The sequence below is a fragment of the Vitis riparia genome, chromosome 13 (assembly GCF_004353265.1).
Source record: "Vitis riparia cultivar Riparia Gloire de Montpellier isolate 1030 chromosome 13, EGFV_Vit.rip_1.0, whole genome shotgun sequence".
Classification (NCBI taxonomy): domain Eukaryota; kingdom Viridiplantae; phylum Streptophyta; class Magnoliopsida; order Vitales; family Vitaceae; genus Vitis; species Vitis riparia.
The window spans coordinates 27,414,215-27,441,431 of record NC_048443.1 but is presented as its reverse complement, the minus strand read 5'-3'; the positions used below and the strand labels follow the sequence as shown (position 1 = coordinate 27,441,431).

At 36.9% G+C, this 27,217-nt stretch overlaps 3 protein-coding genes across 6 annotated transcripts; 2 read left to right on the top strand and 1 right to left on the bottom strand.

Annotated features, from left to right (window-relative positions):
- The first annotated feature begins 642 nt into the window (after positions 1–642).
- Positions 643–15,850, top strand: LOC117927771 (deaminated glutathione amidase, chloroplastic/cytosolic). The gene is made up of 9 exons (XM_034847441.1): positions 643–861; positions 8,746–8,882; positions 9,111–9,239; positions 10,998–11,056; positions 11,599–11,711; positions 11,795–11,887; positions 12,308–12,410; positions 13,485–13,567; positions 15,448–15,850. Exons 1-9 carry the CDS (start codon positions 643–645, stop codon positions 15,487–15,489), a joined length of 978 nt encoding a protein of 325 aa, XP_034703332.1. The 3' UTR covers positions 15,490–15,850.
- Positions 15,851–16,260: 410 nt separating this feature from the next.
- LOC117928492 (embryo-specific protein ATS3A-like) lies at positions 16,261–16,827 on the top strand. Its single transcript, XM_034848369.1, has one exon. The coding sequence runs from the start codon at positions 16,261–16,263 to the stop codon at positions 16,825–16,827; it is 567 nt and encodes a 188-aa protein (XP_034704260.1).
- Positions 16,828–17,060: 233 nt separating this feature from the next.
- LOC117927770 (myosin-11) lies at positions 17,061–25,038 on the bottom strand. 4 transcript variants are annotated; one of them, XM_034847438.1, is made up of 9 exons: positions 24,851–25,038; positions 24,429–24,539; positions 24,094–24,158; positions 23,717–23,748; positions 23,425–23,513; positions 22,338–22,789; positions 20,196–22,182; positions 19,799–20,005; positions 17,061–17,659 (listed from the first exon to the last, which is right to left on the bottom strand). In XM_034847438.1, exons 6-9 carry the CDS (start codon positions 22,682–22,684, stop codon positions 17,342–17,344), a joined length of 2,859 nt encoding a protein of 952 aa, XP_034703329.1. In that variant the 5' UTR covers positions 22,685–22,789; positions 23,425–23,513; positions 23,717–23,748; positions 24,094–24,158; positions 24,429–24,539; positions 24,851–25,038; the 3' UTR covers positions 17,061–17,341. The 4 variants fall into 4 exon arrangements, with proteins under 4 accessions (XP_034703329.1, XP_034703328.1, XP_034703327.1 ...); XM_034847437.1 differs by lacking the exon at positions 24,094–24,158; XM_034847436.1 differs by lacking the exons at positions 24,094–24,158; positions 24,429–24,539.
- Positions 25,039–27,217: the final 2,179 nt, after the last annotated feature.

Below are 27,217 nucleotides of genomic sequence, written 5' to 3'. Positions count from 1 at the left end.
TTGTCTTTTTCTTTTTGTTTTAAAATTTTGAAAAAAAAAATGCATAAAAACTATTCTAAAAATATTTGTTAATAATATAGTTAAGAGTTGATCAAAACGAATACTAAAAAATGTAGTCTTAGTAAGTGTCATATGTTCTGGATTTAGTTTGTCTATGGTTCATAAAATTTATATCGCTTATCATAAATTAAAAAATATAAGAAATTAAAATTATTAAAAAAAAATTATAATAGTTTTTTTATAAATAATGGACAAAATGAAAAATAAATTATTGTTAAATAATCCAACCCATTTTCACTATTTTTTTTTTGAAAAGCTAAAAAATATTTTTAAAATTTAATAAAAGATTATTAAAAAAATATCTTAAAAATAATTTAATATCAAATCCAATAAAATATTACTTCATGGAATTCGATTTTTTTCATTTTTAATAACATTAAAATTTTATTTTATTAAAATTTATTGCTTAAAACAAAAAGACGAAATTTTATGTAAGGTCTAGTCGTCTAGACCGGCCCTTACGTAAAATCCGAAGAACACATGGGTATATCAACAAATACAGCGAAACAGAAGGACCCACATGCAAATAAATTCCATTTTATTACCAGTCTCAGCATTCAGCAACTAGCCTCCAACAAAACGATGTCGTTTTGTGTACACTCCGCTCCAAACAACTCTCGAATCAGTTGGATCCAAAACCGGAGACGCCTCGCTTTGAAAAACTCCCGTTTCGCGTCGGTAGCGATTCGTGCCATCACTGGCAACTCAACCATGGCAAACTCAGTACGAGTCGCGGCCGTTCAGATGACCTCAGTCAACGATCTCGCCGCGAACTTCGCCACCTGTTCCCGCCTTGTCAAAGTATCGTTTAGATTTTCGATTATTTTGTTGTGTTTTTCTGTGATTGTTATTTTTTTCCTTATGCCTGCGTTTGGTTGTTGAGAAACCGCAGTAAAATAAGAGGGAGTTTTGGGAATTTTGAAACGGATAATTCAAAAAGTCTTTATTTCTTTGCCACGGCTTCTCTGCTACTGGACAGGCCGTCGCAGAATATCCATTTATGTTAAATGTTTTCACGTTCGTTTCGTTTCGTTCTGTTTCTCAGCAATCAAACGCGCCGTCGCAGAAAAATCCATATATATTGATCGTTGATTCTTGATCACTTTCATTTATTTTTCTACGGTTTCTCAGCAACGAAACGGGTTGTCACAGAAAAATCCGTATATGTTTTGTTTTTTTCCTTTAATAAATCACTTTTTCGTTTTCATCCAACGGTTTCTCAGAAACAAATCAGGCGATCACATAAAATCCATATTTGTTAAATTTTATTGCATTTTATGTTCTTATTGCAAAACATAATCGGTTGGTAGGGCTACGATACCATTCTAACCGCTGGAACCTAGCTTGAGATCAGTTCAATTGGAGGCTTGAGATATAGGAATCGAGATATCTTTGCTATGGAGATTGTTAAACACTTAAGACTTTTGAACTAAGCTCACACTTCCCACTTCTCAAGCTCATAAACATCCTGTGTTTGTTTTTTTGGCTTTTTACTGAAAGCAATTTAGTTTTAGAATTTAGGTCGTTTGTTTTTCTACTTTTTCATGACTTATTATAAACTTTTTACTAAATAGAAAAAGCCAAAATATGTAGCTTTTTCTAAATAGAAAAAATAATATATTGATTTTTTTTACTTTTTAATACTTAATAGAAATAAAATACTACAAAAACAAACAACCTAATATTTAACACTATTAAGCATTAAGGTTCTATTTAGAATTAAATAAAAAATAAAAAACCACCTAAGACTTCTTAAAAAATTGAGTTAATTCAGTTCAGTTATAGGATTGTTTGAGTTCATTCATCTTGGAAAAAGAGCTCAGCTCATTCCCAATCTTGGAGCTTTTTAATGTTTTAAGCCAAACTTGAACAACCTACACTTTGGCTTGATTACGGCTGTGTGGATTGTCTTTTTAGTACTTTTTTTTTTTTTTATCAGAAACGAAGAAGATTATATTAATATAAGAACAAATATAGGAGAGAAAAAAGAGACAAGAGAAAGAGAAAAAAACCAAGGGAAGGATGAGAGGTCCTTCCTACACAAATTGAACACAGGATAAAACTCCCAACAATAGAACTCTAAAAACAAAGAGAAACCCCATCAATCTTCAAACTTTTGAAATGCAAACCCCAATCCAATTGAGTTGTAAAATGTCTAGAGGAACTCCTCTAAAAGCTTCAATACAAGAAGCCCATAGAGAAGAATAAAACCGGATCAAATCTCATACCATCTCTTCCGTTCTCCCTTTTTCCTCAAAGATCCTATTGTTTCTCTCTTGCCACACCATTCAAATCAAAGTAAGGCAAGCAATTTACCAAAGTGTCTTGCCTCTTAATGAGTTCCCCAAACCTTTAAAAGTAATAACCAACATGTCCTCAATGCTCCTTGGAGGGACCCAAACCAACCCTACTAGATTGAACAACCTGTGCCAAAGTCCAATGGTAACGGGACAATGAAGAAAAAGGTGGTCAATCGACTCTCCATTTCCTTTGCAAAGAATGCACCATTGAGGACAGAGGGCTTTGTAGGGTCTTCTCAATTGTAACTTGTCATTAGTGTTTACCTTCCCATGTGCTACTAACCAAGCGAGGGCCTTAACCTTTGAAGGGACTTTTGAGCTCCATAAAAACTTGGCCGGAAGGAACATTAAAGGCTTTGAGACTTTTGACAAGGCCAAGAAAAAAGATTTCATTGAAAACAAGTCTGACGAAGACAAAGACCACGCTCTTGAATCTGATGAAGAAGGGGAGAAAAGCACAGAATTAAGGGAGGACATTAATCTCTGAAGGAGATCAATTTCTGAATCCGTTAGATTGCGGCGAAAGTTAAAATTCCAAGACAATGGTAAGGAATTGCCAAAGACATTTGAGACAGTGAGGTTTTTCACAGAAATAACTCTATAAAGATCAACAAATTAAGAGCACAAAGTTTGGTTACCCCACCAAAGATCTTCCTAGAATCGAATTCTCTCCCCATTGCCCACCACTAGGCGGACAAAAGGGGATAACTCCTGGAAAACTTGAGCAATAGCCTTCCAAGGACATTTGTGTGACCATCTAACCACCGTGTTGGCATCCCATCCATTAGGATGTGTCCCATATATACTCGCAATAACCTTATGCCAAAGACCACTCCTTTCTTTAGGGAACCTCCAAAGCCATTTCCCTAAGAGAGTAATATTTCTCATAGAAGTCTTCCCAAAGCCCAAACCTCCCAACTCCTTTGGTCTACTAACAACCTCCCATCTGATAAGGTGATCTTTCTTCCCTTCCACCGCCCCAGACCAAAGAAAATCCCTTTGCATCTTCTCAATCTTTGAAGCTATTGATACTGGGATTTAAAGAGGGAGAGGAAGTAGCTAGGGATGTGAGACAGACAAGACTGAATTAAAGTAATCCTCCCTCCCAAAGACAAATAGGCCTTTTTCCACGCATCCAGCCTCCTCGAAATTCTCTCAACCACTGGATCCCAAAAGCCTATTGTCTTTGGGTTCCTTCCCAAAGGAAGGCCTAAATAAGAAAAAGGTCACTCTGACACTCTGCAATCCAAAACCGAAGTCAAACTAGACAACAACTCCTACCTAGTGTTAATACCTGAAATAGTGTTTTTTTCTAAGTTGATTTTTAAACCAGATACTTGCCCAAAAACCAAAAGGATAATCTTAAGGTTTTGAAAATGTTCCATAGAGGCTTTAGAGAAAAAGATGGTGTCATCAGCAAACTGTAACAAAGACACTCTAGTCCTATCCCTCTCCACAAAGAAACCCTCAGTTATCCCAGTTTCCTCTACTCTGATCATCAGCCTACTTAGAACATCTGCTACTAGAGTAAAAAGGAAAAGAGAAAGAGGGTCTCCCTGTCTCAAACCTCTAGAGGCTTTAACCCAACCCTTTGCATTCCCATTAACTAGGATTGCAAAACTAGATGAAGACAAACAACTCCTCATCCAAGATGTCCATTTCTGGCTGAACCCCTTCCTTTGAAGCATATGATCTAAAAAGCGCCAATCCACATGATCATAGGCCTTCTCAAAATCAATTTTGAAGACTACCCCTTCCTCCCTTGACCTTCTTTTCTCATCCACCACTTCATTGGCTATCAATACAGCATCCAAAATTTGTCTCCCTTCCACAAAGGCTTCTTGAGAGCCAAAGATTGTTTCATGAAGAACTTTGCGTAAACGCCCTGATAAGACCTTAACAATTATCTTATATAAACTTGTAACCAAGCTAATAGGTCTATAATCTGAGATTTTAAAAGTTTGGCTTTTCTTAGGCACCATAGCAATGAATGTCGCATTTGTACTTTGATTTATTATCACTTTAGTGTGGAACTCAAGAAACACCCTCAAAAGATCCTCTTTTATCACATCCCAACACTCTTGATAAACTGCTATAGTAAAGTCATCAGGACCAGGGGCCTTTTCCTCATTCAATTGGAAAACTGTCATTCGAACCTCCTCTTCAAAAAATGGTCTATCCAACCAAACTGCACTCTCTCTAGAAATAGGGGCCCAATCAATCCCTTCAATCCTCCAAGAGTCACCTTCAGGTTTGGAATAGAGTTTCCCAAAGAAATTTACAATCTCCTCAGAAATAACCTCAATGTTACTTAAAGTCTCCCCCCTTTCAGAAATCAGAGACTTAATGAACTTCTTGCTTCTTCTTCCAGTGGCCACTCTGTGAAAGAACTTAGAGTTGCAGTTCCCTTCTTTAATCCACTTAACCCTAGATTTTTGTCTCCATTGAACCTCTTCCTTTAATAACAAATCCTCTAGCTCCTTCCTTCTTAAGGTCCTTTCCGAAACCAGATCAAGATTTAAATTCCCTTCTTGTTCAATTAGATCAATTCTGCCTAAGTCCGAAAGAATGTGTTTTTTCCTCTCTCTTAAATCTCCAAAGGCCACTATATTCCACTCTTTCAACTTTGATTTAATAAACTTTAGTTTCCTCATAAACTTGTGACCTTCCCAACCTTCAACCGTACACTCTTGCCACCAATCTCTAAACTTCTCTTTAAACTCAGGATGGAGCAACTACATATTCCCAAACCTAAAAGGAGTCAGTCCCCATTTTAAAGGATTAGTTTCCAAACAAATTGGGCTATGATCAGAGGTCCATCTAGGAAGGGCCTCTTGAATACTTTGAGAGAAAAAAGAATCCCACTCAGAAGAGAACAAAAACCTATCCAATCTCTTGCAAATAGGATCCACTTGCATGTTTGACCATGTAAAAGCTGCATTCCTTAAAAGGGGATCCAACAAACCACTCTCCCTTATAAACTCGTCAAAACACCTCATGTTGACTGTTAACCTAGAGTCACCCATCTTCTCAGATATCCTCCTGATAACATTAAAACCCCTCCTACACACCACCTTGGGAAAGTCAGACCATACAGGTCTTGAAGCTCCAACCAAAAGTTCTTTCTCCACAAAGGCTTATTCGGGCCATACACTAAGGTTAACCAAAAAGACCCTTCCTCATTAGAGTTCAACTTTACAGTTACAGAGAAGGATCCTAACACCTTCTCTGTACACTTGAACTTAATTGAATCCCACAAAATCACAATCCCCCTCGAAGCCCCACAAGCAGGAAGAGTAGCCCACTCCAAACTTTTGTCTTTCCATACACTACTCACAAACCTCTTGTCCCAAATTACTCTCTTTGTTTCCTGAAGCATCACCACATCTGGGTTTTGAGTACTTAAAAACCTTCTCACAGTCCTTCTTTTCTTCCTGGATCCTAATCCTCTTGTATTCCAACTTAAGATCTACATGAAAACAAAAACAACCCGACACAACCAGCACCCAGTACTAATCCTCTCCTCGAGTTCCAGAGTCATTTTTCCTCTTTCTTTTGGAATAAACCTTATCCCTAGGGAGAGTACTCTTGTTCTCTCTTTCCACACCTTTTCCACGATCCCTGACAATTCTAATCCTTAAACTCTCCAAAACCGACTGAACCTCGACCATCTTCCTAGGCGTAAGTCCCTTAACCTGAAAACCTTCCAACGGGAGGGTGGAAGGTTCTAGCTTTGGGGACGAAGCCTCGCCTGAGACACCACGCTCCTCTGGGTTACTGAGTGTTTCCCTAAGGAAAGGCCGGTCTTTAAATTTTTGGTTAGAGGTTTCTAGGGGAAACACCACACCTTCAGAACAGGACGCACCACCACGACAGCTGATATCCACAACAGGAGAGATAAAAAAGGAACCACGCTGAACGGCAAAGCTTGACTCCAACGGAAACGAAGAAAAAGGCTGACAACAAGAAGGATGAACCAAAGAAACAGAGGATTTGGGAAGAAATTTTGGCTCAAAAGCCCCAACCAAAGGAAGATCCTGCTCGGATAAAGCTAAGAAAGAAGGACGCATCTTATTGACCAATTTGCATTGCAAAATCCCCTCGTCTCCCTCTTTCTCACCGGTAAAAACTTTGGATGTTTCTGAACCAATCGCTCTTATTGGAGAGAGATTTGCCCCGAAAAGTGTCTCGATTTGCCTCCGATGAGCCACCTCCTTCTAGGTTACGCTTCAGGGTAGAAGACGCCTCCTCTAATCTCGGCGGCCAGCTTCTTGCTTTGCGCTTTGCGGAGACTGAGGAGCCTTTTGGCTTTGACGACTCTTGAGGATGACCTTTCGGCATTATCTTCTTTGCAGAGAACCCTGGGCGTAGGAGCTTTGAAGACGAAGGCGTTTTTGGGCCACCATTAGAGGAACCTTCGTGGGCTGGACCCGCTAGGGGCTGAAAATCTTTCGCCCCAGATTGGACCCAATCAGAACGGGCTTTAAAGTCGTCTGGTTTTGTTGGCCCGACGTTGCTTCCCGCTGTTGGGCCCAACATACACCTTCCCTTTCCTTTCTCCCCCTTGAACGATTTTGAATCTGAAGAACGAGAATGGGAACGATGACAAGGCCTCCAGCTATGGCACTCATTGGTCCTAGCAGTAGCTTGTAGCCCCTCAGCGATCTGTGGCTTCTGAAAGACGCAACCCCCCACTGACCTCAGCTCATCCTTGCTGTGATTTGACTCAGACCTGAGAGAGTCTTCTCCGTCATCTTCTCCGGTGACTGTAACTGCAACCGTGTATGTCCAATCTCCATCTTCTACCTCTAGTAGCATTGGAAGCACGACATTTGGAAGCATCTCCACCCACAATGTTACCTTCGTCAAATCAACAAGCTTCAACGATTTCCTCGCCACCTTCGTTACTTTCCCCCACTTCTACAAAATGTATCTCAGCTACGCCTCATCCCACAGATGGAAAGGAAGGCCTCTTAGTTCCAACCACCCCCATCTAAATTTTCCATTAACGACTGAGTTCTCTTTTAGCGACCATCTCCTCAGTGCAATAACCTCTCCACTCGCTGTGAAGCTCCCTTGATCTTGAATCCACTGAGCTCTCCTTGCAGAATCCACAAAAAAACACCCCTTGTAAGCAGAAATGGGTGTTACAGACACCATTCCTTTCATACCCACCCTTCTCGCTATAGCTTTTCCAACATCACACCAATCTCGTATTTTTCCTTTGCTTTCACAAACTACAGCTCTTGCCCATTTTCTAACTGGCATCACTGCACCATTCCTAGGTCCTTTCTTTGCAACCACATCAACATAGGACCACTCACCTCTGTACATTCCTTTGCTCTCTTGAGGCTTTTTTAGCTTCTCCTTCGAGGCTCTTTCAGCTTGAACAGAGAAATCTTGGACTGAAACAATCGCCTTCCTAAAATTTTCCCACCCATAGCCTTTAACACCTTCGGGAACAACTAAAACTAAAGGTTTTCTCTTTGCAATGAATTCTGTGATTTTCATATATCTCCCTCTGCTATTAAAACATATCTCCAACAGATAAGTCCTAGTCTTGCCCCTCATCTTTCGAATGAAACCCCTGGAAGCCTCCAAATCCACAGCTTTCTTCAAATGCTCCAATAACCAACCCGACTCCTCCTCTCCAAAACCTAACGAAACCACAAAACCTCGACTTCTCTCTGTTATTGAAATCCACGTTCCCCCATTAAAACCTTCAGACTTTACCTGGAAATCCTTTCTCTCCACTACAAAAGACTTCAACTGGCATTCAGACAATGCAATAACTCCAGTAAGCTTCCACCGATCCAAATGACCCTTATCAATAAAAACTTCAGACCTCTTATTCCCCTTTGGATTGGCATGCGTTGTTTCCCTCAAAATAGGACGGGTTGGAGCTTCCTTCAAGATTGGACCGCCCCCTTGATGCAAGCCCTGAGAAGCCATCAGCATAACCTTAGCCCCATCCATGATCTCCGACTCACACAACGTCATGCCATCTGCCAGAACCCTCCCTTTGAAAATGAGTTTTTGTCCCCGAGTAAGGACATTGGTGAGAGGCTGGAGAAGAGACTTGAGGTCTTTGACGGTAGAGTTCGGTCTTTTTAGTACTTTTCTTATATCAGTTTTGACTTAGTTTTCTAGACTACCCAAATAAATCTAAGGAATTTTTTAGTAATTAGCATTCATATATGGAGGGTATTGTTTATTTTCCCATGTTTTGTTGGGCACGTTAGTTTATTGCTTTAACTTGAGCTATTTATGTAATCAACCTTTGGGATTTGCGGTAGTTTTGAGTAAGATACTTGTCAGGTTTTCATTTATTTATTATACCTCTTTGAAGTTCCATGTCTAATTTTTAGAATTGATATTTGCAAAGGAAGCAGTATCTGCAGGGGCAAAGTTCATCTGTTTTCCTGAAAATTTCTCGTTTGTGGCTACCAAGGATGGGGAGAGTCTTACGATTGCTGAGCCTTTGGATGGCCCAATCATGCAAGGATACCGTTCTCTTGCAAGGTCAGACTACTATAAACTGAAATTTTAGAAAGCACGCTTATGTTTATTTATACATGTGTTCCATACATACCCAACCAAATTTAATATGGTTGAGTATTACTTTTTTGGTCTTTGCTACCAGGAAATGTCGTTCTTTCACTGTCTCTTTCATTTTCTTTGTGATTTATGACTTTTGCAGAATTACTTATTTGTTCATTCCTCTGAGCCATGAAGTTTCTTAAATTGCAGAGAATCCAAAATTTGGTTGTCGCTTGGAGGCTTCCAAGAAAAAGGACAGGATGATGCACACCTGTGCAATACACATGTTTTAATTGATGATACTGGCAACATTAGAAGCAAATATCGAAAAATACACTTGTAAGATGTCTGATTTTGTTTCAGTTGCATTTTATCTTTTTATTTTACCACTATTACTGATCTCTTTCTCTCTCTAGCTCACGCCTTGCATGCACACATTATTGATAAGTAGAATGATATATCAAATGGATTGAATTACATGCAAACCATTATAGTTGTACGTGAAATATATGGTCTTCTATCGCAACAAGTCTATCTATCATAGACCATGGTGCAGCACACGATCATCATTAGTTTTTAGCTTAAGTTCATCATTAGTTTCCTATTTTAAATTTATTTGATTTACTATTTTGTATAAGAGATCACCAAGTTTTCCTAGTTTCCATTTATTTCTAGTTTCTTATTTCAGTTATTTCTTTTATTTTTGCATTACAAACATTATTTAAAGACTTATTGTAATCGTTAGAATCAGTTCAATATAATTTATCAGAATTATTCCCTAATTTTCTGAGCCTATTGTGATCTTTGTGTTTGTTCCTGAGTGTTTTTCTGTTTTGTTTTGAAACAAACCTTCCGCTGCACTAGACCACTTCTTGTCTTCTTCCTTTTGAAGTTTACCTGATATTTCTAATGAACATAAAATCAATTCACCATCATGTATGGTAGGAAAAATACTGAAAAGTGGAAAATAACTAGATGGAGATAAAAATGGATGGATAGGATTAGAGGAGGTAACAGTGGTTGATTGTGGTATTTTAGATAGAGGTAGCAGAGGCAGTTATGAATGATGGTGGATCCACTAGTGTTTAGTTTTGCTGAAGATGATGGTACAGGTTAGAATTTCAATGTGGATAACGTTGATCGCCAATGAGGGTAGTGTACCTGATGCTGGTTTTGCTAATAGTATGGAGTCTGGTTGTTGATTTGATTCCAGCAAAGATGCCCACAGTGATGGTGCTGGAAACCTATCACAGGAGGCAGAAAGCAGGTTTGAGGTCCCAATGACCTCACAGATTGGTTGAGAAAAGAATAAATTATGGTTTCAGAAGGGGAAAGAAATTCTAAGTTTCCTTTTTCTCCTCTTGTAAAATTAAAATACACTGGGGTAATTTGTCGCCATAATGCAGGACTGCAGTAACATCCTCGTTAAGGTGGGGAGGTTAGATTTTCCACACATAAACGCTTTATTCACTGATTGAAATAAAAAATCAAATCGTATTAGGTGGAGAGGTGGGATTTTCCATGTACAGACATCATTCACTGATTGAAACCCTCATTCGAGGCTTATCCTTCTTGTCTTCGGTTTTAAAGAGAGAGAATGCCTGCAGTTGGCAGTTTCAAACTTAGAATCACAAAGCAAGAGGGAAGAGAGGTGCTTGTGGGAATGGAAGTGAGGAAGCACATGCACTTGATGCTTAAAACATTGATTATAGAGGAGTCATATGTTTGTGTTAAGGGTGCCAACACGCATTAGACACGTACACATATATGTCAAGTATCAGAACATTGTGAACAAGCTGAGGCATCCTAACAGACCAGTAGACTTGATCCCCTATTTGCTTCTTTTTGAGAAATAACCTTGATATGGCATCTTTACACGCAGATCACTATACTGGTATTTATCAATGTAACTGAAAATGATTGACTTATATGCATTATTTGGATCCATTAGTTGGTTAATCTGATGGTATTTCTTTTCATTCCTGAGAGCCCTCATAATTTGCAAACAGTTCTCATATACTAAACTTGCTTAAAGTTGATGTTATAATGTTTCCCCTATGGATATGCTCTAATTAGAAATGTTCTTCCTATTTAAAGGTTTGATGTGGATGTTCCTGGTGGAGCGGTCTACAAGGAGAGCAGCTTTACAGAAGGAGGTGAATTCTTACCTGTGTATGATTTTTCTGATATGCTAGTAAAGTTTTCTCATGCATTGTTCATACATATTTATTTCACTTGTAAAATGGCTTCTGTGGCAAATGTAAAATTACATTATCCGGCTTTGTCAAAACTTCTCATTGGCGTACTTTGAACTCCCCTATAGTATTGGTATTCATACTGCATGATTGGTGCTTTCTTCTGATCTTTTTGTTTCCTCAAGTAAAGAGCAATTTTCTCCTTGGAAGGAATGTTTGTGACAGATATGGTCAACTCTGAATTACAAGATGTATTCTTATTAAAATTGATCATGTCATCCATGTGTATAAGATAGATCTGGTCCATATCATCTTTGTTATTCTTATATCTTCTATCTGTTTTTGGTGGTGAGGGTAGCATGGAATGGTTATTCCAATCATCATGTACTTAAATGAAACGTACTTTTTCTGGTGTTTCCCAAGTAATAGTTGCCTTATGACATAATTGAATGGATGATTTGACTTTTTTGTGTGTGAGCATTCTAAATTGGTGAAGTTTTCAGGGAAGGAAGTCGTTGTGGTAGACAGCCCCATTGGTCGTTTGGGTGTAACGGTTTGCTATGATTTGAGATTCCCAGAGCTTTATCAGCAGCTAAGGTTCCAACACGATGCACAGGTACATACAAGGGGATTCCTTAGCTTTGCATTGTGACCGGCTTTCTTTTCTTACCTAATGTTAACATTGATTAAAATATGCAGGTTCTATTGGTGCCTGCAGCTTTCACAAAAGTAACTGGTCAAGCACACTGGGAACTTCTTCTTCGTGCTCGTGCAATTGAGACTCAGTGCTATGTATGGAATTCCTTCTCAACTCTTTCCAAAAATTTTTTTTTCCTTCTTTTTAACAATAATTACAGTGGTTACCATGCCTTCATAAAAGAAAACAATCTTCACACCAAAAGATGTGCATGCAGAACACCATCCCAGTTTAGGATCCGATAGTGGGGTTCATTTTGTTTTAAGGTGCTTCTCAAAGATCTTGTATTAATATTAGAGATAGATCAACACGACACATGTTAGTGTTGCTATTGCATCACTGGAAGGCATTATCTTTTTTTCTCTCTATTGAAATAGTTTTCCAGAATTTTATCTGATGTTATGGAGATATTCTTTCTTGGCTATTTTCTTTAGGCTTTGACTCATTCATCTTGTGTGTTATCATGTTTGCTGCTGCTTCATTTGTGGGAATGATGTTGATGAATCTGCTATCAGGTCATAGCTGCTGCACAAGCTGGAAAGCATAATGATAAAAGAGAAAGTTATGGAGACTCCTTAATAATTGATCCATGGGGAACAATAATTGGCCGTCTACCTGGTGAGAACTGGTTCCCTTTTACACTCTGATGTCTAATCTATGATGTGTGCCTCTACTCAAAAATGACAATGAGGGAGCAGTGATTTTATGGGGAAAGAACTTGTTTCTCAAGTTATGTATCTTTCACTCACGCTGACTCCAGGTTGCTAAATTGATGGTTGTTGCTAGTTTCTTCTTAAGTTTCCCTTGTGAACCTAGCACCTGGAAACTAGATTAATTACGGTCATTGTCCCATATGCCACTGGATTAAAGGAACTGCCCTCAAGTTGGTAGTTCAGAAATGCTTTGATCCTATAGGTAATGTGGCAACTCTTAAGATTTTGTCCAGCTCAGGAGACATCTCCTGTTGAAAATTCTGTATTTCCTTGTTCATACTGTTAGTTCAGAAATGTTTCGACTCCAAAGGCAACATAGCAACTTTAAAATTTTTCTAGTTCATGGAAAGAAACCTCCCAAATCTAAACTATGCATGAGTAAGTTCCTTATTAGTGTCTTATTGCAAGAGATGGTGTCCACTCCACAGTGTCAGAATATGTGTCATTTCCTGCTTCATACTGTGATACCTTCTTGCCTACAGGTGAGCTAACACATCCTGAATTCTCCCAGGAAGAATAGAAAGTGACACTTAAGACCCTAGTCCTGCAGTCACAGATCCCTTCTTCTTGAAGGCCAACTTGCAAGATCTCTAAGTCCAAAAAATTACATGATTTGATGGATGATATATAGTTTGTTTTTTGCACTTGTACACATATAAGTACTAGTTGGATGCAAATGTTTTCATTTTTCAATAGTATTAGAATAGATCAAACATTTAAAATTTAACATATTTAAGTTCTCTTTCTGTTTCAATGTCCTAGTCTAGATCTAGTTAATAGTAGGTTCAATATCACTGCATTGTTACTCCAAAAGAGGTCATGGTCTGTTCTTTGCATCCTTGTAGAAGCATCTTTCTTCCCTAAGGGATAAGAATTGAAGTTTACTGTTAAAAGCATTGCTCTTCATGCTCTTAGTAGGTGTACTAACAACTACAGAAACAGAATGCCCATGATCAGTTCTTCTGTTTTGGTGTTTCAGATCGACTGTCAACAGGCATTGCTGTAGCTGACATTGATTTCACATTGATTGATTCTGTAAGAGCAAAGATGCCAATTTCTCAGGTAATTGTATAAAAATGTTCACAGTTTTTATGTTTCGATGAACTTGTAAATCAAATCTACTGTGGATGTTTGAAAGACCTTTTACTTACTGCATTTGGTGATAAGCCCCAGAATGCATACCTGGAGCCTCTAATGTTAGAAAATAATCTTCAGATTTGGGAAGCCAGACACAACTTTATAATAGATATATATATATATATATATATATATATATATATATTATATATATATATATATATATATATATATATATCTTGTTTTCATTCTGATCATCTGCTTATCTACATGCCAATTGGTGAAAATACTAATGAAAATCAATTGGATTCATTCTGTTTTGTATAGAAATCACTTAGATGGCTGTATTCTTTGTCTTTCACACTTGTTTAAATTATAAGAAGGGCATTCAAATCAATAAATAACTTTACCTCTGTTTCTTTTTGGTATTATGATGACATTTCCATGTTAACTACTGGGTTGCGTGTTAAGTGCGATGTAAGAAACAATGAACTGGTCCAATTTTGTAAGGCATCCAAAAACTCCCTTATGATATTTGTTTGTTTGAACTTGTGATCTTTTCCCCCCTTTGTAATTCATTTATTCAATATGAAGAACCTATTTATTATTTATTCATCTGTATCTCTTTTTACCTGTTGATACTTGGGTGAGCATATGATCCTACATAAAGGCTTCTATTTATATCAGCTTCGTATATTTTAACCAGAAGTAAATTTTAGGTTATAAAAATTAAAACAATTGAAAAGGCACCATTATAATAAGTGCATGTGGCCAAGTTTTAGTACTCATCTTCTGATCTTGGGGCATCTGGGGCATTTCATTATTCATCCTGTTCTAAAATTGCTTTTCTTGAAGTTTAATGAAGGAAATCCACACTGTATTGTGGAAGTGTAAGTTGGCATATTGCAGATGTGCCCCTAAGCTTATGTTGGCAGGAGATCAAAAGGATCAACATTTTCAGTATCATGAGATTGGGATGGTTGTTGACTTATATCACATATGACCTGTCATGGTCTGAATTGTTTAGGCTTGTGAGTTTTACAGGCCAAGTCTGGGCACCAGAAATTCACACCAGGCTCAGCTGTGGTGTTTATGATAGGTCACTGCCCCCCATCTTTCATCCTAAGTTCATCAACTAGTAGAATCTTATGTTCTTTTATAAATTTATAATATAGTTTCAATAATATTTGGCATATAGAGTTATTTCTAATACTATAGAATTGAGTTCATATTCCACTTAGAGAGAATCATTAAATTCAAATTTACCTTTTCTTTCCACTCACTTATTACATCCTTTAGTCAACTGGTTTGTGGATGGAGTGATTATTTTGGATATGAAGTGGTGAAGCCAATCAAACATCATGGGATGCCAACCAATTGACCTAAAAGATTAAGCTGTTAAGTAGTTATGATTTGGGCCCATAATGGAATATATGGAGACAGTAGAACGGTAGTAGTAGGAAAGACTTGAAGCTGAGACTTCTGGTTAATAATAGCTTTGATATTATGTCAAGTTACCAAACTTTTCTGAAGACTTAAGCTGCTAGAATTTGGGCCCGCAACATATATCAGGCCAACAATCTCAATCGATGATCTACAATTTATGCCTGACTAGTACTAATCTAATAGTCACCTGATGTGGCATATCTTTATAGGACACTGCCTGTACTGAACCTCTCTTTATGGTTGGGCCTGGGCACAGTTTAAACACTTCAACTTTCGTCAGTATGTGCAGGCAAGCTCAGGCACGGTGCTTGTTTGTTCGGATAATACTGTTTCTTTGTTTTTTTTCCCCTCTTAAATCACTTTGCAGCATTGAATAGCATAGGGTTTTTTCATGTTTCTAATGCAATTTACCTCTGCAGCATCGGAAGCCCCCTGAGTTCTGGAAATCTGCTTCTCTATGATTTTTGGAAGACATTTCCTTCATTTGCCCCTCTTACCCAGATGGTATGTCGACACTGTTTTGGACACTTCACATCCTACTTCTAGTGAAGGATCACACATTTATGTATTTAGAATTGGACAGATCATATTCCTCTTTGAAGATAAGTGGGATATCCATGCTCTATCGTTTCTATGATCCTGTTGGAAGACCCAGAATAATTATATTGATCCCTGTATTATCAGTTGACACTATTCTTCTGTCCTTCCAATATTTTGTACCAGCTTTCCCAGATCAAAGTGTAAGTACCTCATTAAATTGCATCTCCAAGTATACTTCCTTTTCTTAATCAGATGTATAATGCAATATGGTGCAGTACCAAATATCATTAGCAGGTTTCATGGTAGATGGTGTTTTCCTTCGGTTCTCCTTTCAAATATTTAGGAAAATGATCATCCTTCCGTTTACTTCTCTAATATATTTTGTGGCATGCAATATGATCTTTTACAAAATCAGGGCATTTCTGACTAGTGTATGTTAGAATTAGTGGAAGATGTGGCATTACTTAAGTCACACATCACCCTTTTAAGTGACTGAAAGTAGTGGGAATCTTTTCTTTCTCAAAGTAATCCATTTACTCTGATCTAAATGCCTCTCTTTCGTGAAACATAAGCCCCCACTCTACCTTTATATCCCAAAAGAATCCTAGTGGGGAAGCCCCCCATTCGAATCTATAAAACCATAATATCTGTGTCCTCTGCATCCCACAAGCATACAAGCAACAAAAGAAACCATGATACAACTCTCAGTAGAGCAAACTATAATACTCATCTTCCTCACCATTGTCACCATCACTTCTTCCACAGCCGACAGACTCCAACCCACCTCCCATGTCCTCCAGGCTTCCCCGGGAAATTGCTCATACTCAATTGAGATTGAGACAACCTGTGCACCATCTGCCGAGACAACCGATCACATTAGTGTTAGGTTCAGTGACTTGGCAGGGAATCTAGTCATAGTGAAGCACCTGAAGAACCCAAAGTTGTTATATGCTCCAAGAGGTATGAAGAATCCAGGTGGTGTGTACGGTGGTTTCCAGCGTTGCGCCATAGACATGTTTGAGACCAGTGGAGCATGCATGAGCCAGATCGTGTGCTCACTGTACCTTAAGAAATTCGGGTCAGATGGATGGAGACCTGGTTGGGTGAAGGTACTCCACGGATGGGATGATGGGCGTTTAGCACCAGTGTCACACACATTCTACTTTAGGACCTTTGTGCCAGAAAATGTATGGTATGGGTTTGATTATTGTCGCTCCAGAGGGGGCCTTACGCCTCATATTGCAAGTTTTCATGGTTAGAAAAAATTAGAATGTACCTTGTAAATCATCACAGCCCTGATTCCTCCTTAGCAAAGTTTTTGCGGATGAAGGATGATTCCTGACGTGAGAGAGATCATAGAACTGCAGATTTTGTGGCCAAATTTGTTTGAAAAAAAAAATCATCAGATATACAGGGTTCAGGTTTAATGCTATTGAAAGTTTTTCTTATGTTCCCAGAAACAGAAGGCATAAAACAAAAGCTTTACAGTGGATAAATTCCTGAAAACAAATTATCAACTCCGTTAACACAATAACAAGACTGCGTTCATCTGGATTTTCAGCAAACAGGGAAGCCCAACTACAATTATAGAAACAGATTACAAAAGAATCCTGGTATATTTCCACTTCTTACTCATCAAAGATTTCAATGATACGAGAAGGGAGAGTATAAGAGAAAAAAAAAAAAGGAACCCCAGAAACACAAACAAAAAGTGTAAGGCTATGAACAGTTTAGTTAACTTTATCCAACAGAAAAGCCTCCGACCTCTGTTAATTACTCCAGCAGGAATTCTCGTGTCGAATCAAGACTAGCAAAGGGGTCAAAAGGTTTGTTGCCTAGGCTATCTTTAAGAATGGTAATCTGACCTTCTTTCAAAAGTAAATCTTCATCAAGTGCCTCTATCTTCTTCTTCAGTACGTTAACCTCAGCATTCAGTAGCATGTTCTTCTCACTGTATTGCTTGACTTCCTCCCACATCAGATCTCTCTCCCCAGACACTTTGGAGAGTATTCCCTTCATGATGGTCAATTGCTTTGTGGATTCTTCGAAGTCGGTTCGAAGGTGATTTATATTCTCATCCTTCTTCGGCATCTGTAATAAAGGAGGAGCTGGCTACTTCAGAACTGAAAATGCAAGTCTCATACAAAACAAGACCATTTCAAGAATCAAAGACAAAGCGTGGGTTGGCTCAAGGGCATTATTGTATCTAATTTTAACAAATGGTACACCCTTGAAAACAACTTTAGGATTAGAAGCAAGCTTGAGAGATAAAGCTTAGATACAGCTTATGTGATATCCCATATCGGATAAGGGGGAGTTTCTAACACTATATAAATATGGGTTCCTCTTAACTTTGTAGATATGTTTTAAAGCTATGAGCCCTTTGGGCTCAAAGTGGGCAATATTTACACAGTTAGGTGTGAGACATTACAAAATGATATCAAAACCGATCTTTGACATCAATGTGTGTGGGAGTTTGTTTGGCCCCATGAGGGATGTCTATATATTTGGCTTCGCAATCCCATAGGACACAAGGACTTTGTGTTTGCATGGAAGGGGTGATTGTAATATATCACACTGAATAAGGGAAAAAATTCCTAACATTATATAAATATGAGTTTTTAATCTTGCAGATGCGTTTTAAAGCCATTAGGACCCTTTGGGCCTAGAGCAAACAATATTTATACGGTTAGGTGTGGGCCGTTACAGCTTAATAATACTAGAATACGGATTAGATACAACACTACTGAAAATGCAAGTCTCATGCATAACAAGACCATTTCAAGAATCAAAGACAAAGCATGGGTTGGCTCAAAGGCATTAATGTATCTCATTTTAACAATTGGTACACCCTTGAAAACAACTTTAGGATTAGAAGCAAGCCTAGGAGATAAAGCTTAGATACAGCACAACTGGGAAAAAAATGAAAACCATTATATCCAGAGTGTAACATATATGCGCATTTAAAAAATAATCATGCCTACTTATAGTTAACCCAAATCTCCATTGGGGATGTGTCTGTAACTAAATTTAAAGAAAACCAACTCCATATATGTATGTGTACTTATATATATATTGATAACCAGGGAATCTTACCATTGCAGGGTCCTTTGGGCCCATCCCTGGCTATCAAACCCCAAGGTGACTGACCACACCCACTGGGTAATGATTCCTAATGGCAGGAGTTGAACCCAAGACTGCTCATCCTGGCACTCGCTCTTACTACTAGGCCATGTCCTGGCACATATTTTGAAGAAATGTATCATGTCTTCAAAAGCTTCTCACTCGACCCAGAAATCATGTAGGAACTAGTGAAAATGGATAGAGAATTAGTTAAAGCTATTCTGATGTCCAAATATTTATAATTAATTTCTTTCTTTGAAATCGCTTCAGAACACATTCAAGACACTACTACTCCTGCCTTCTCAGCCGATAAAGAATATGCAGACAAATCTACAATTCTAGTGAAAATAAACAAATATGAAATTTATCTCATAAACGTCATGCAGAGAACATGCCATCATGGTCTTTCCTCTCACATTCTTCATCCATGTTCTTTTTCGTCCCCTTCCGTTACTAGTAGTCATCAGGCTTTCATTTTCTCATCTTCTAAACTTCTACTTTGGTAAAACTTGGCTTCCCACAAACACAATCACCCTCATTTTCTCATCTTGTTCAATATTTTTTGTGTTGTTATTCATCTATCAACCTCATTGTCATCTTGATTATGCTCAGACAGACGCTTTCCTTGGCTGCCCACAATATTTAATGCCATAAAGCACGACTAGCTTTGTTCATTACTGCTATAAAATTTCCCCTCATTTAATAGGGTATGAATCATCTAGCATTCATAAAAGTACATCTCCCCCTTCATCCTTATGAGCAAAAAGAAACTCTTCAGTTTCCAACTCAGTATGAATGACACAGAAAATAACTAAAACAATCATTTTTTAAGATTGTCAAGCCAGTTCTCATGATTTCCATAAAAACTAAGCACTATATACACATCACCACTTCATCCTTGTGAACAAAAGGAAACCCTTCAGCCTCCAACTCAGTATGAATGACCAACAAAGAGTAACTAAAACAATTACTTTTTAAGACTGTCAAGCCAGTTTTCACGATTGCCATAAAAACTAAGGACTGTATGTGTATTCATGCATATATGCAAATTAAAGAGGTTAAGCATTAGATTCAATATTGGAGGCTATAGTTACATCACAGGGTTACCTGAAGCTCAAGATCCTTCAATTTGTGTGTTGCGCAGGAAAGGTCATCCTGTGTATTTTGGACTTCAGTTCTGAGGATGTCATTACCTCTTACCACTGCTGCAAGCTCAGCTCTTAATTGCTCAACTTCCAACTCTTTAGAATATATCTTTTCTCGTAATAAATTTGTTAGCAAAGCTTCTGCTTTGAGTTCAAATTTTATAATATCCTGTACAAATAAAACAAAACATCAATCTCCCATTGAAGTCAACTTGCAAGCCTAGGTGGTTGAATTGGGCTTTGTGAAGTAGGAGGCAATACAACTTGGAAGAACATACTTAAAGATAGTAAACAACTAAGGACTCTATATTCAGGGTTATCAGTTTTAAGAGAACAAAAAATGTCAGTATTGAGTTTACCTCCGAGGTTTGTTCATTTAGTTGATTTAATCTATCATCCTCTGCGCACTGTGATCGAGGCTTGAAAGCAGGATTGGGCTTTTCATGCAGCAAAGCAGACATTGTCTGCAAACTCCTAGTTAAACTTTCTATTCCACGCTTGAAACCCTGGATTTTCATGCCAGACTCGACAACAAATTGTCCATCCAAGCCTTTATTGATAACTTCTATGCCCTGCTTAGCTTCTACAATTTGCCGTGCTTTCCCCTTGATAAAGTCCAGTAACTTCGAACATAGTTGGGTGCTCTCATTGAGCAAGGACAGCCCTTGATTTTGCAAGCAGCTAATACGGGTCAAAAGTTCCTGATCTAGCTTGAAAGTAAAATAAGCACCCTCTTTCCCATTGCCTTTTAGACGGCTCAATAGGCTAATATTCTCATGGCGAAGAGAATCAATTTCAAGCCTGTAAGATTCCACCTCCCTTCTTAAAGCCTGTTCTACTCCTGTTAATCTCATCTGCTCACTTTGCAATTTTCCAATTTGCTTATCATTCTTCCCAATTGCCTCACTTAGTCCCTGTCTCAACCCATCAATTGTCTTCTCTTGTTCACTGCATGTTCTCAGTAACCTTGTAATGGATTTGTGTAACTCCTTCCCCTCCTCCTCTTTCTCTTCATAATTTCTTTTGAAGCAATCTCGATCTTCTTCTGCTGCTCTGTACTTCTCTTTTAGCTCAGAAAGATTTTGCTGTAGTCCTTGATTCTCCTCCATTGCCTCCTTTGCCCTTGCAGTCAGATCCTTCGTTTGTGATTCTGAATATGTTATCAATCTTCTGCTCTCTGCTTCCCTCTCATTTAAGGAAGAGACTTCTCTTTGAAGTGAAACATTCTGCTCTGCAAGCTCCCTTACGCGGTCACGAAGCCTCTGCTCTTCTGACTGATATTTCTCAAGCTTGAATGACCAATCGCTTGATCTTCTGTCCAATTCTTTCTCCAATCCAGACTGCAACTCGTTCTTCTCTCTCTCAAGTCTTCGTGTTCTTGCATCCAGTTCTGCCTTTGCCACTTTGAGTTCTTCTTTGGCAGCAGCCCTCTCAGCAATTCGATACTGTAGAAGGCTTGAAACCTCGAGTGCCAAGTTCATCCTTTCCTCTGTTAGGTCTCTAATTGTCTGAATCAGTGCTGGCAACCCGAACCCACCATCCCGAAGAAAGCTCTCCTGCTCAAGCTCTTCAGAAAGTAATGCAACTCTCTCCTCAGCTTCCTTAGAAGCTCTATGCAAGTCAACATCCATGTCATCTTTAGTTTCAGCATGGTTCCAACACCCACAATTGTCAGCAAGAAAATTATTTTGTTTATGAGAACCTGAGAAATTCTTCCCATTATACCCATCAATTGCTTCATAAGGTCCATCCAATGGGTAAACTTTTTGGGCAACCCCATCTGAATTTGAACCAGGGCATCCATTCAAGGATTCACCATAGATATCTTCAATAGTGATCGGAATATCAGAATCATAATCTGTTGAACTTGTTTTGTGCAAAACATGGCTCTGGGAGAGCCTCTCAATTACATTCTTCGCAAGTTTCCGTGGAGATTCATGTCCAAACCCATTCTCCGCCCAATCTCTAGATGAAAAGTAAAGGCGCGTTCCTACTGTTTCTCCAAACAAACAGGACCTTGGGTTCTCTTTCATACTATCAGTTGGTGAAGTGGGTGCCGTGTGTTGAACTCGTGGTGGACGCCTCCCACCACCATTTCCATTCCCAGCATGGTTCTTTTGAGAATAACCGTTCTTCAGCCTGCTCATTTCCTGTTGCTGTTCTCCATCAATGAACCGATCCAAAACTTTACCTGAGACATTACTAGAACAAAATGATGAGCTCTCAGAGAAATCATTGCCAGCTCTGGAAGAACCAGCTGAACCAGGCCTCTCTAATCCATGTGCATTCCTCATAACTTCTGCTTCAAATTGTTTTCCCTTGGATTGCCTTTCAGGAGTACGACGACTAGTAGGAAACACAAAACCAGTAAAGGATTAGCCTCACTAAGCAAATCTTAACCAGTAAAAATGTGGAAACCATGTAAATCATTTCAAATTGGATTAAGGGATGGCATTTGATCAAGAAACTAAAATTCTAAAATGTAGCTAATCATGTCTTACCGAGATGAATGAGGTTGAACACTAGTATTACTGCTGGGAGATCTGCTTTGATCACTCAAACAGGACCAATTCCTTGGTTCCAACCCACCACCATGAAAAGCTGGTGATGAGAATGAGCGGCTCCGCCTAAGAGCTGAAGGTCCTGAGCTCTGACTTTCAGATGTGTGTTTCTGAGCTTTTGAGAACAAACCCTTGGGGTTTCTATAACTGTTCTCGACCTTGTCACTGTTCATTCCAGTTTCTGATGGATTCTCCCAATAAACTTGCTTATCAGTCGCCGGTTGAGGGACTGCATTGCTGTTTCCACTGTTTGGTGCGGAAGATCTAAAGAAGAATAGCTTCTTCATCTGTGAATCTTCAATTGAAGAGCTGTCTACAGCGCATAAAAGAAATTTCCTGTCTTCAATACTGATCTCTTATTTGAGGCTCTATAAAGATGATGTTGTCTGGACCTGGAATCAAAAAACCAAACACCCTTGCCTCAGAAACAATTACATGGGCCCTGTAAAGATACCACTTACTGAGATCTCAGATGCATAATAGAGAGAAGAAAAACATATTTTAACAGTATGAATTATAAAAAAAATAAAAATAAAAATAAAAAGGAACCAAAGAACTAAACCCATGTTTGGAATACTAGAATTGAGAATGGGAACAGGAAATCAAACCTATCTCCTATTGATTAATGTGTTTGGATTGTTTTTGAGAATGGGAATAGAAATAAAAAATTCGTTGTTATGGAAACCAAATTCTATTCTCGCTATAATTTTGATTCCTCTTTTCTATACGGTATTATGATTCTCTCCATTTCCCATTGTATTTCCATTTCTATTACCACCTACCAAACACACCAGTTAAGAAAACCATCCTTAACCATGTAAAATAAAACAAGATGCACTAAAATCATCTGCTGAATAGACAATCCAGCTAGGGAAAAGAAAAGCCAAATAAAATTTTGGGGAATGCTGTTCTGAAATTACATATAACCGTGAATGGATTTCATAAACAAGGGAAAAGAACCTCGTTCAATTCCTGAGAAAACTGAAGGAAAAATAAAAGGAAATGAATCTTTTGAAACTCAGCTGACCTCGATTAAGCCAAGGAGTCTATCAGGCCGGTTGAGCAGTGGTCTTTGCTGTCCTATGTTCAGTGCCTTGGTATCCCTTTTCCCTTTTCCTATATTTACTCGAAAAAGGAAAGAAGCATTAGAGATTATTCTACACATAGAAACTTATTTTGATAAAGACTACAGCTTTTGATGACAATTCCCAAACCCAAATGACAAGCCTTAAAGGAAACAAATCTGAAAAAAATATTTAAAATGAATCCAAAACAAGAAAACAATACAAAGATGGGATTTCAAATAGCTGCATACACACCTGGTTCTTGAAGGAGATTATATAGACCTGGCCTGCATTCAGAAACAAAGGAAAATGTATTATTGGCTTAACAGCCTTAACCATTTGCTTCCACCAACAACAATGATAATTAATGTAATTAATAATTAATAAACAGACAATAAAATGAAATAAAATAATTTAAAAAGAAGAGGCAAGTGAGAAGAAATCGCAGCATAGATTTCAACAACCTTTCTTTGTTGCAGAAATCATTAAACATGAAAAGTTAACTAACAAAGCTTCTAGGAAGCAACAGTGTCAGACGTTCTTTAAACCCTAAAAACCTCTGTCCTCTTTCTTCAGGGCCTTGATTTTTTAAAACTAAAAGGCTAAAATCTGACACCAGTATTATTACATACTTTTCCCTAATCCGACAGCATCCACACACCCAATTCGATCTTCTATAATTTCCGCAATCTCAATCCTACAAACATTCAAGAAATCAAGAAAAATTTTAAAACCCCACTCATCTTCAAGGATTTGTGTTCCTGTAGAACGACTATTTTCCCGATTTCCCAGAAAAGAAAAATAGCCGAAAGAACGAAAATGAACGAATCCTGTTTGGTTGCTAAGAAACGAAACTGATGGAAGTGAAATTAAAATGAAAGGAAAATCACAGCCTCACACTTTCCAGTATTTTGGTTCCAAAGAAAACGCAAAAATTAAAATAAAAAGGCAAAAAATCCAACTCAACTGAGTTTCAGTCCTCAAGTATCTTTTTCTTCTTGCCCCTCACTTTTCTCGGCATCCAAACAAGACCCAAAACGGTAGAATTGGGCTTGCTGATTCTCACTCTATTCTTCCTCTAAAACGGTAGAAAAAATCCAAAAAAAAAAAAAGAATCAATCCAACAATGACAAATTAAAAACATCAAATAAGTAACCGATTTCTTAAAATAATAGGTAACAATTAAATTTCCATTCGAAAAAAGAAACAATAATAAAATTACCCCCAACGGTCGGATATTTTTCAGAAATTCGAAATTCAAAAAGAAAGAAAAAAAAAATTCCCGAATTCTCAGGAAAATTGATTCTCTCTCCATAAATGGTAATAGACATACAAAGCTATTGAAAATTGGGAGAGACAGAGAAGAGTAAAGAGCAGGGAGAATCTCACAGAACGGCGCAGTTAACGTCGGTGGGTCGGCGAGTGAGACGTCAGAGTCTAGATCCGATCTTCGATGCGAAAAAGTTAACTGTGACGGTGACGGCGGGAACTTTCCGGCGGCCGATTTTCTCAGCGCTTTTATTTAATTGTGAGAAACCAAAAAAAAAATTAAAAAGAGACGATGGTGAGTAAAAGAAAAAGAGAAAAGGGGGGGGATTAAGGGGTAGTTTTGTCCAAACGGAAAAGTTTTTAAATTTTTGGAGGCCGCGGAAATGGCGGAGGAGCGTCCCTGGAATCGGATGTATAATCAGGTGCGATCGAGTGCATACTTGCTTTTTGTGGGATCGTATGTCTCTGTCATAATTACTCGAATAAAAATTTATTTTAGTACAAACGCTCCTTATTTAAATTACATTTTATTTCATTGCCATCAATATATTTATAGTAATATTATTTTTTATTATTTTTTAAATCACAGACGATTTTAAATTATTTAAGGCTGCGTTTGGTTTCCAACAAAAATAAAAAAAATGCAAAGAAAATAAAATAAAGAAAACAAAGTGAAAAAATAAAAGTTTATTTAACTTTTTTTTATAAAAATTAAATAATCTTAAAATATATAAAATTTTAATGAATTTCATTTTTTTTTTTGTATTTTTCATATTAAAATTACACATAAGAAAATCATATTTTTTTTCTTAGTACTTTCCAAAAAACCAAAATAACCTAATAATTTTTAATTTAACTTAAAATTAAAGTTGAAGCCATTACTATATATATATATATATATATATATATATATATATATATATATATATATATATATATATATATATATATATATATATTATTTTTTTATAAAAAAAATTAAAGTATTCTTTTGCTAAAAAAATAAACACATGTCATCCCAAATTTACTAATATAGACTTGACTTCAAGCGAGAAAATAAATATTGAAAAATTAAGAATTATTATTATATAATATTTTCCCATTTTATATTGAATGATTTTGTGGGAGATATCATAATTCCCATTATTGCTTGATTCTTCCCTGATTCAAGCATGAGTCCTTGTCAACAAGAGCACGCATGTGCATCCCCTCACATCAACTACTATGCCCTTCTTTTCTACCTTCATTTTGAATTTTCAAATTTGATTTCTAAGTTCAAACTTCTAATCATATGCTTACATGCAATAAGATTAACAAAAGTTTGGTGAAGGAAACATCCAAAGTTTTGTCTCATAAGAAATTTAAGTGGTAATACTATTAGTTGAAAGCATGTTTGTCAACCATATAAATTTTTTTAAAATTTGTTAAGGGGAAAAAGAAAAAGGAAAGAAATGAAAAAAGAAAGAAAGAAAGATCTAAATTAGGGAAAATATAAGTGAGTGAAATAAGTAAATCATTGATAAATAAATGTTTAACAAATCAATAATTTGGATTAAATAATAAAATCTTATGATCCCAATTTACATTGTTGTACTGAATTAATAACTTCATTAAATGCATCACATAATAATTTTTTAGAAATGCTTAAAGACTCTTTTAAATATAAATTAATAAATCATCAAATCCATAAAATAAAATAAATAAATAAACAAAAATTCATAATACAAAATTTTTTTATAACTTTTATTTTTCTCAATTCAATTTTTTCTCAGAATCATTACATACTCATTTCTCTCATTAGATTATCTAACTCAGTGTCCTTTATTTAATTAGGTGGTCTTATTTGTTTTCAATCAATTTGACATTAGAACACTTTTATTAAGACATATTAAAGTGAAACTTCTTCTTCTACCTACTTGAAAGATTAAGACTTGGGACAATGCCCAATGTGCTTTCCCACTAAGATAATAATTTTTGACACATCTTTTCCTTTTTAAGGTGTTTTAAACTTTTATGTTTTAACTTTTGATCATATTCATTGTTTTTAATATTACAAGCCATATATGTACAAATACTGTATAAAATATCTCTAAATTAACAAATATTTATTTAAGTTATGTTTAATTGAGTTATATGATATGATATGTATACCTTATGATATCATATTTTATTTGATGGAAAATACATATATTAGAATATGATTTCTAATTAAATATGATATCTTTAGATATTAAATATAATAGACATAATATCATGAGATAACATATGCGATGGAATATGTCATATTATACTTATATTTATATTTAGTGTGTAAAATAAACAAAAAAGAAAAAGAAAAATGATATATATATTATTTTTCAATATTTAAAATAAAAATTATATTATATTTAAATATTTTCAATTTTCCCATGAAAGATTGACATAAAAAAATGATGAATAATATATTTCATCACCAATTAAATATAAGATATGATATGTTATCTCATA

Bases quoted from the DNA above. Each gene is read 5' to 3' on its own strand.
- LOC117927771 (XM_034847441.1), top strand. From the start codon at position 643: ATGTCGTTTTGTGTACACTCCGCTCCAAACAACTCTCGAATCAGTTGG. The intron at 11,057-11,598 runs GTGAATTCTTAC...TGAAGTTTTCAG, and splicing joins GAGCAGCTTTACAGAAGGAG to GGAAGGAAGTCGTTGTGGTA. The intron at 13,568-15,447 runs GTAATTGTATAA...TTACCTCTGCAG, and splicing joins CAAAGATGCCAATTTCTCAG to CATCGGAAGCCCCCTGAGTT.
- LOC117928492 (XM_034848369.1), top strand. From the start codon at position 16,261: ATGATACAACTCTCAGTAGAGCAAACTATAATACTCATCTTCCTCACC.
- LOC117927770 (XM_034847438.1), bottom strand. From the start codon at position 22,684: ATGAAGAAGCTATTCTTCTTTAGATCTTCCGCACCAAACAGTGGAAAC. The intron at 20,006-20,195 runs GTAAACTCAATA...TTATTTGTACAG, and splicing joins TAAATGAACAAACCTCGGAG to GATATTATAAAATTTGAACT. The intron at 17,660-19,798 runs GTAACCCTGTGA...CCTTTATTACAG, and splicing joins TGAAGGATCTTGAGCTTCAG to ATGCCGAAGAAGGATGAGAA.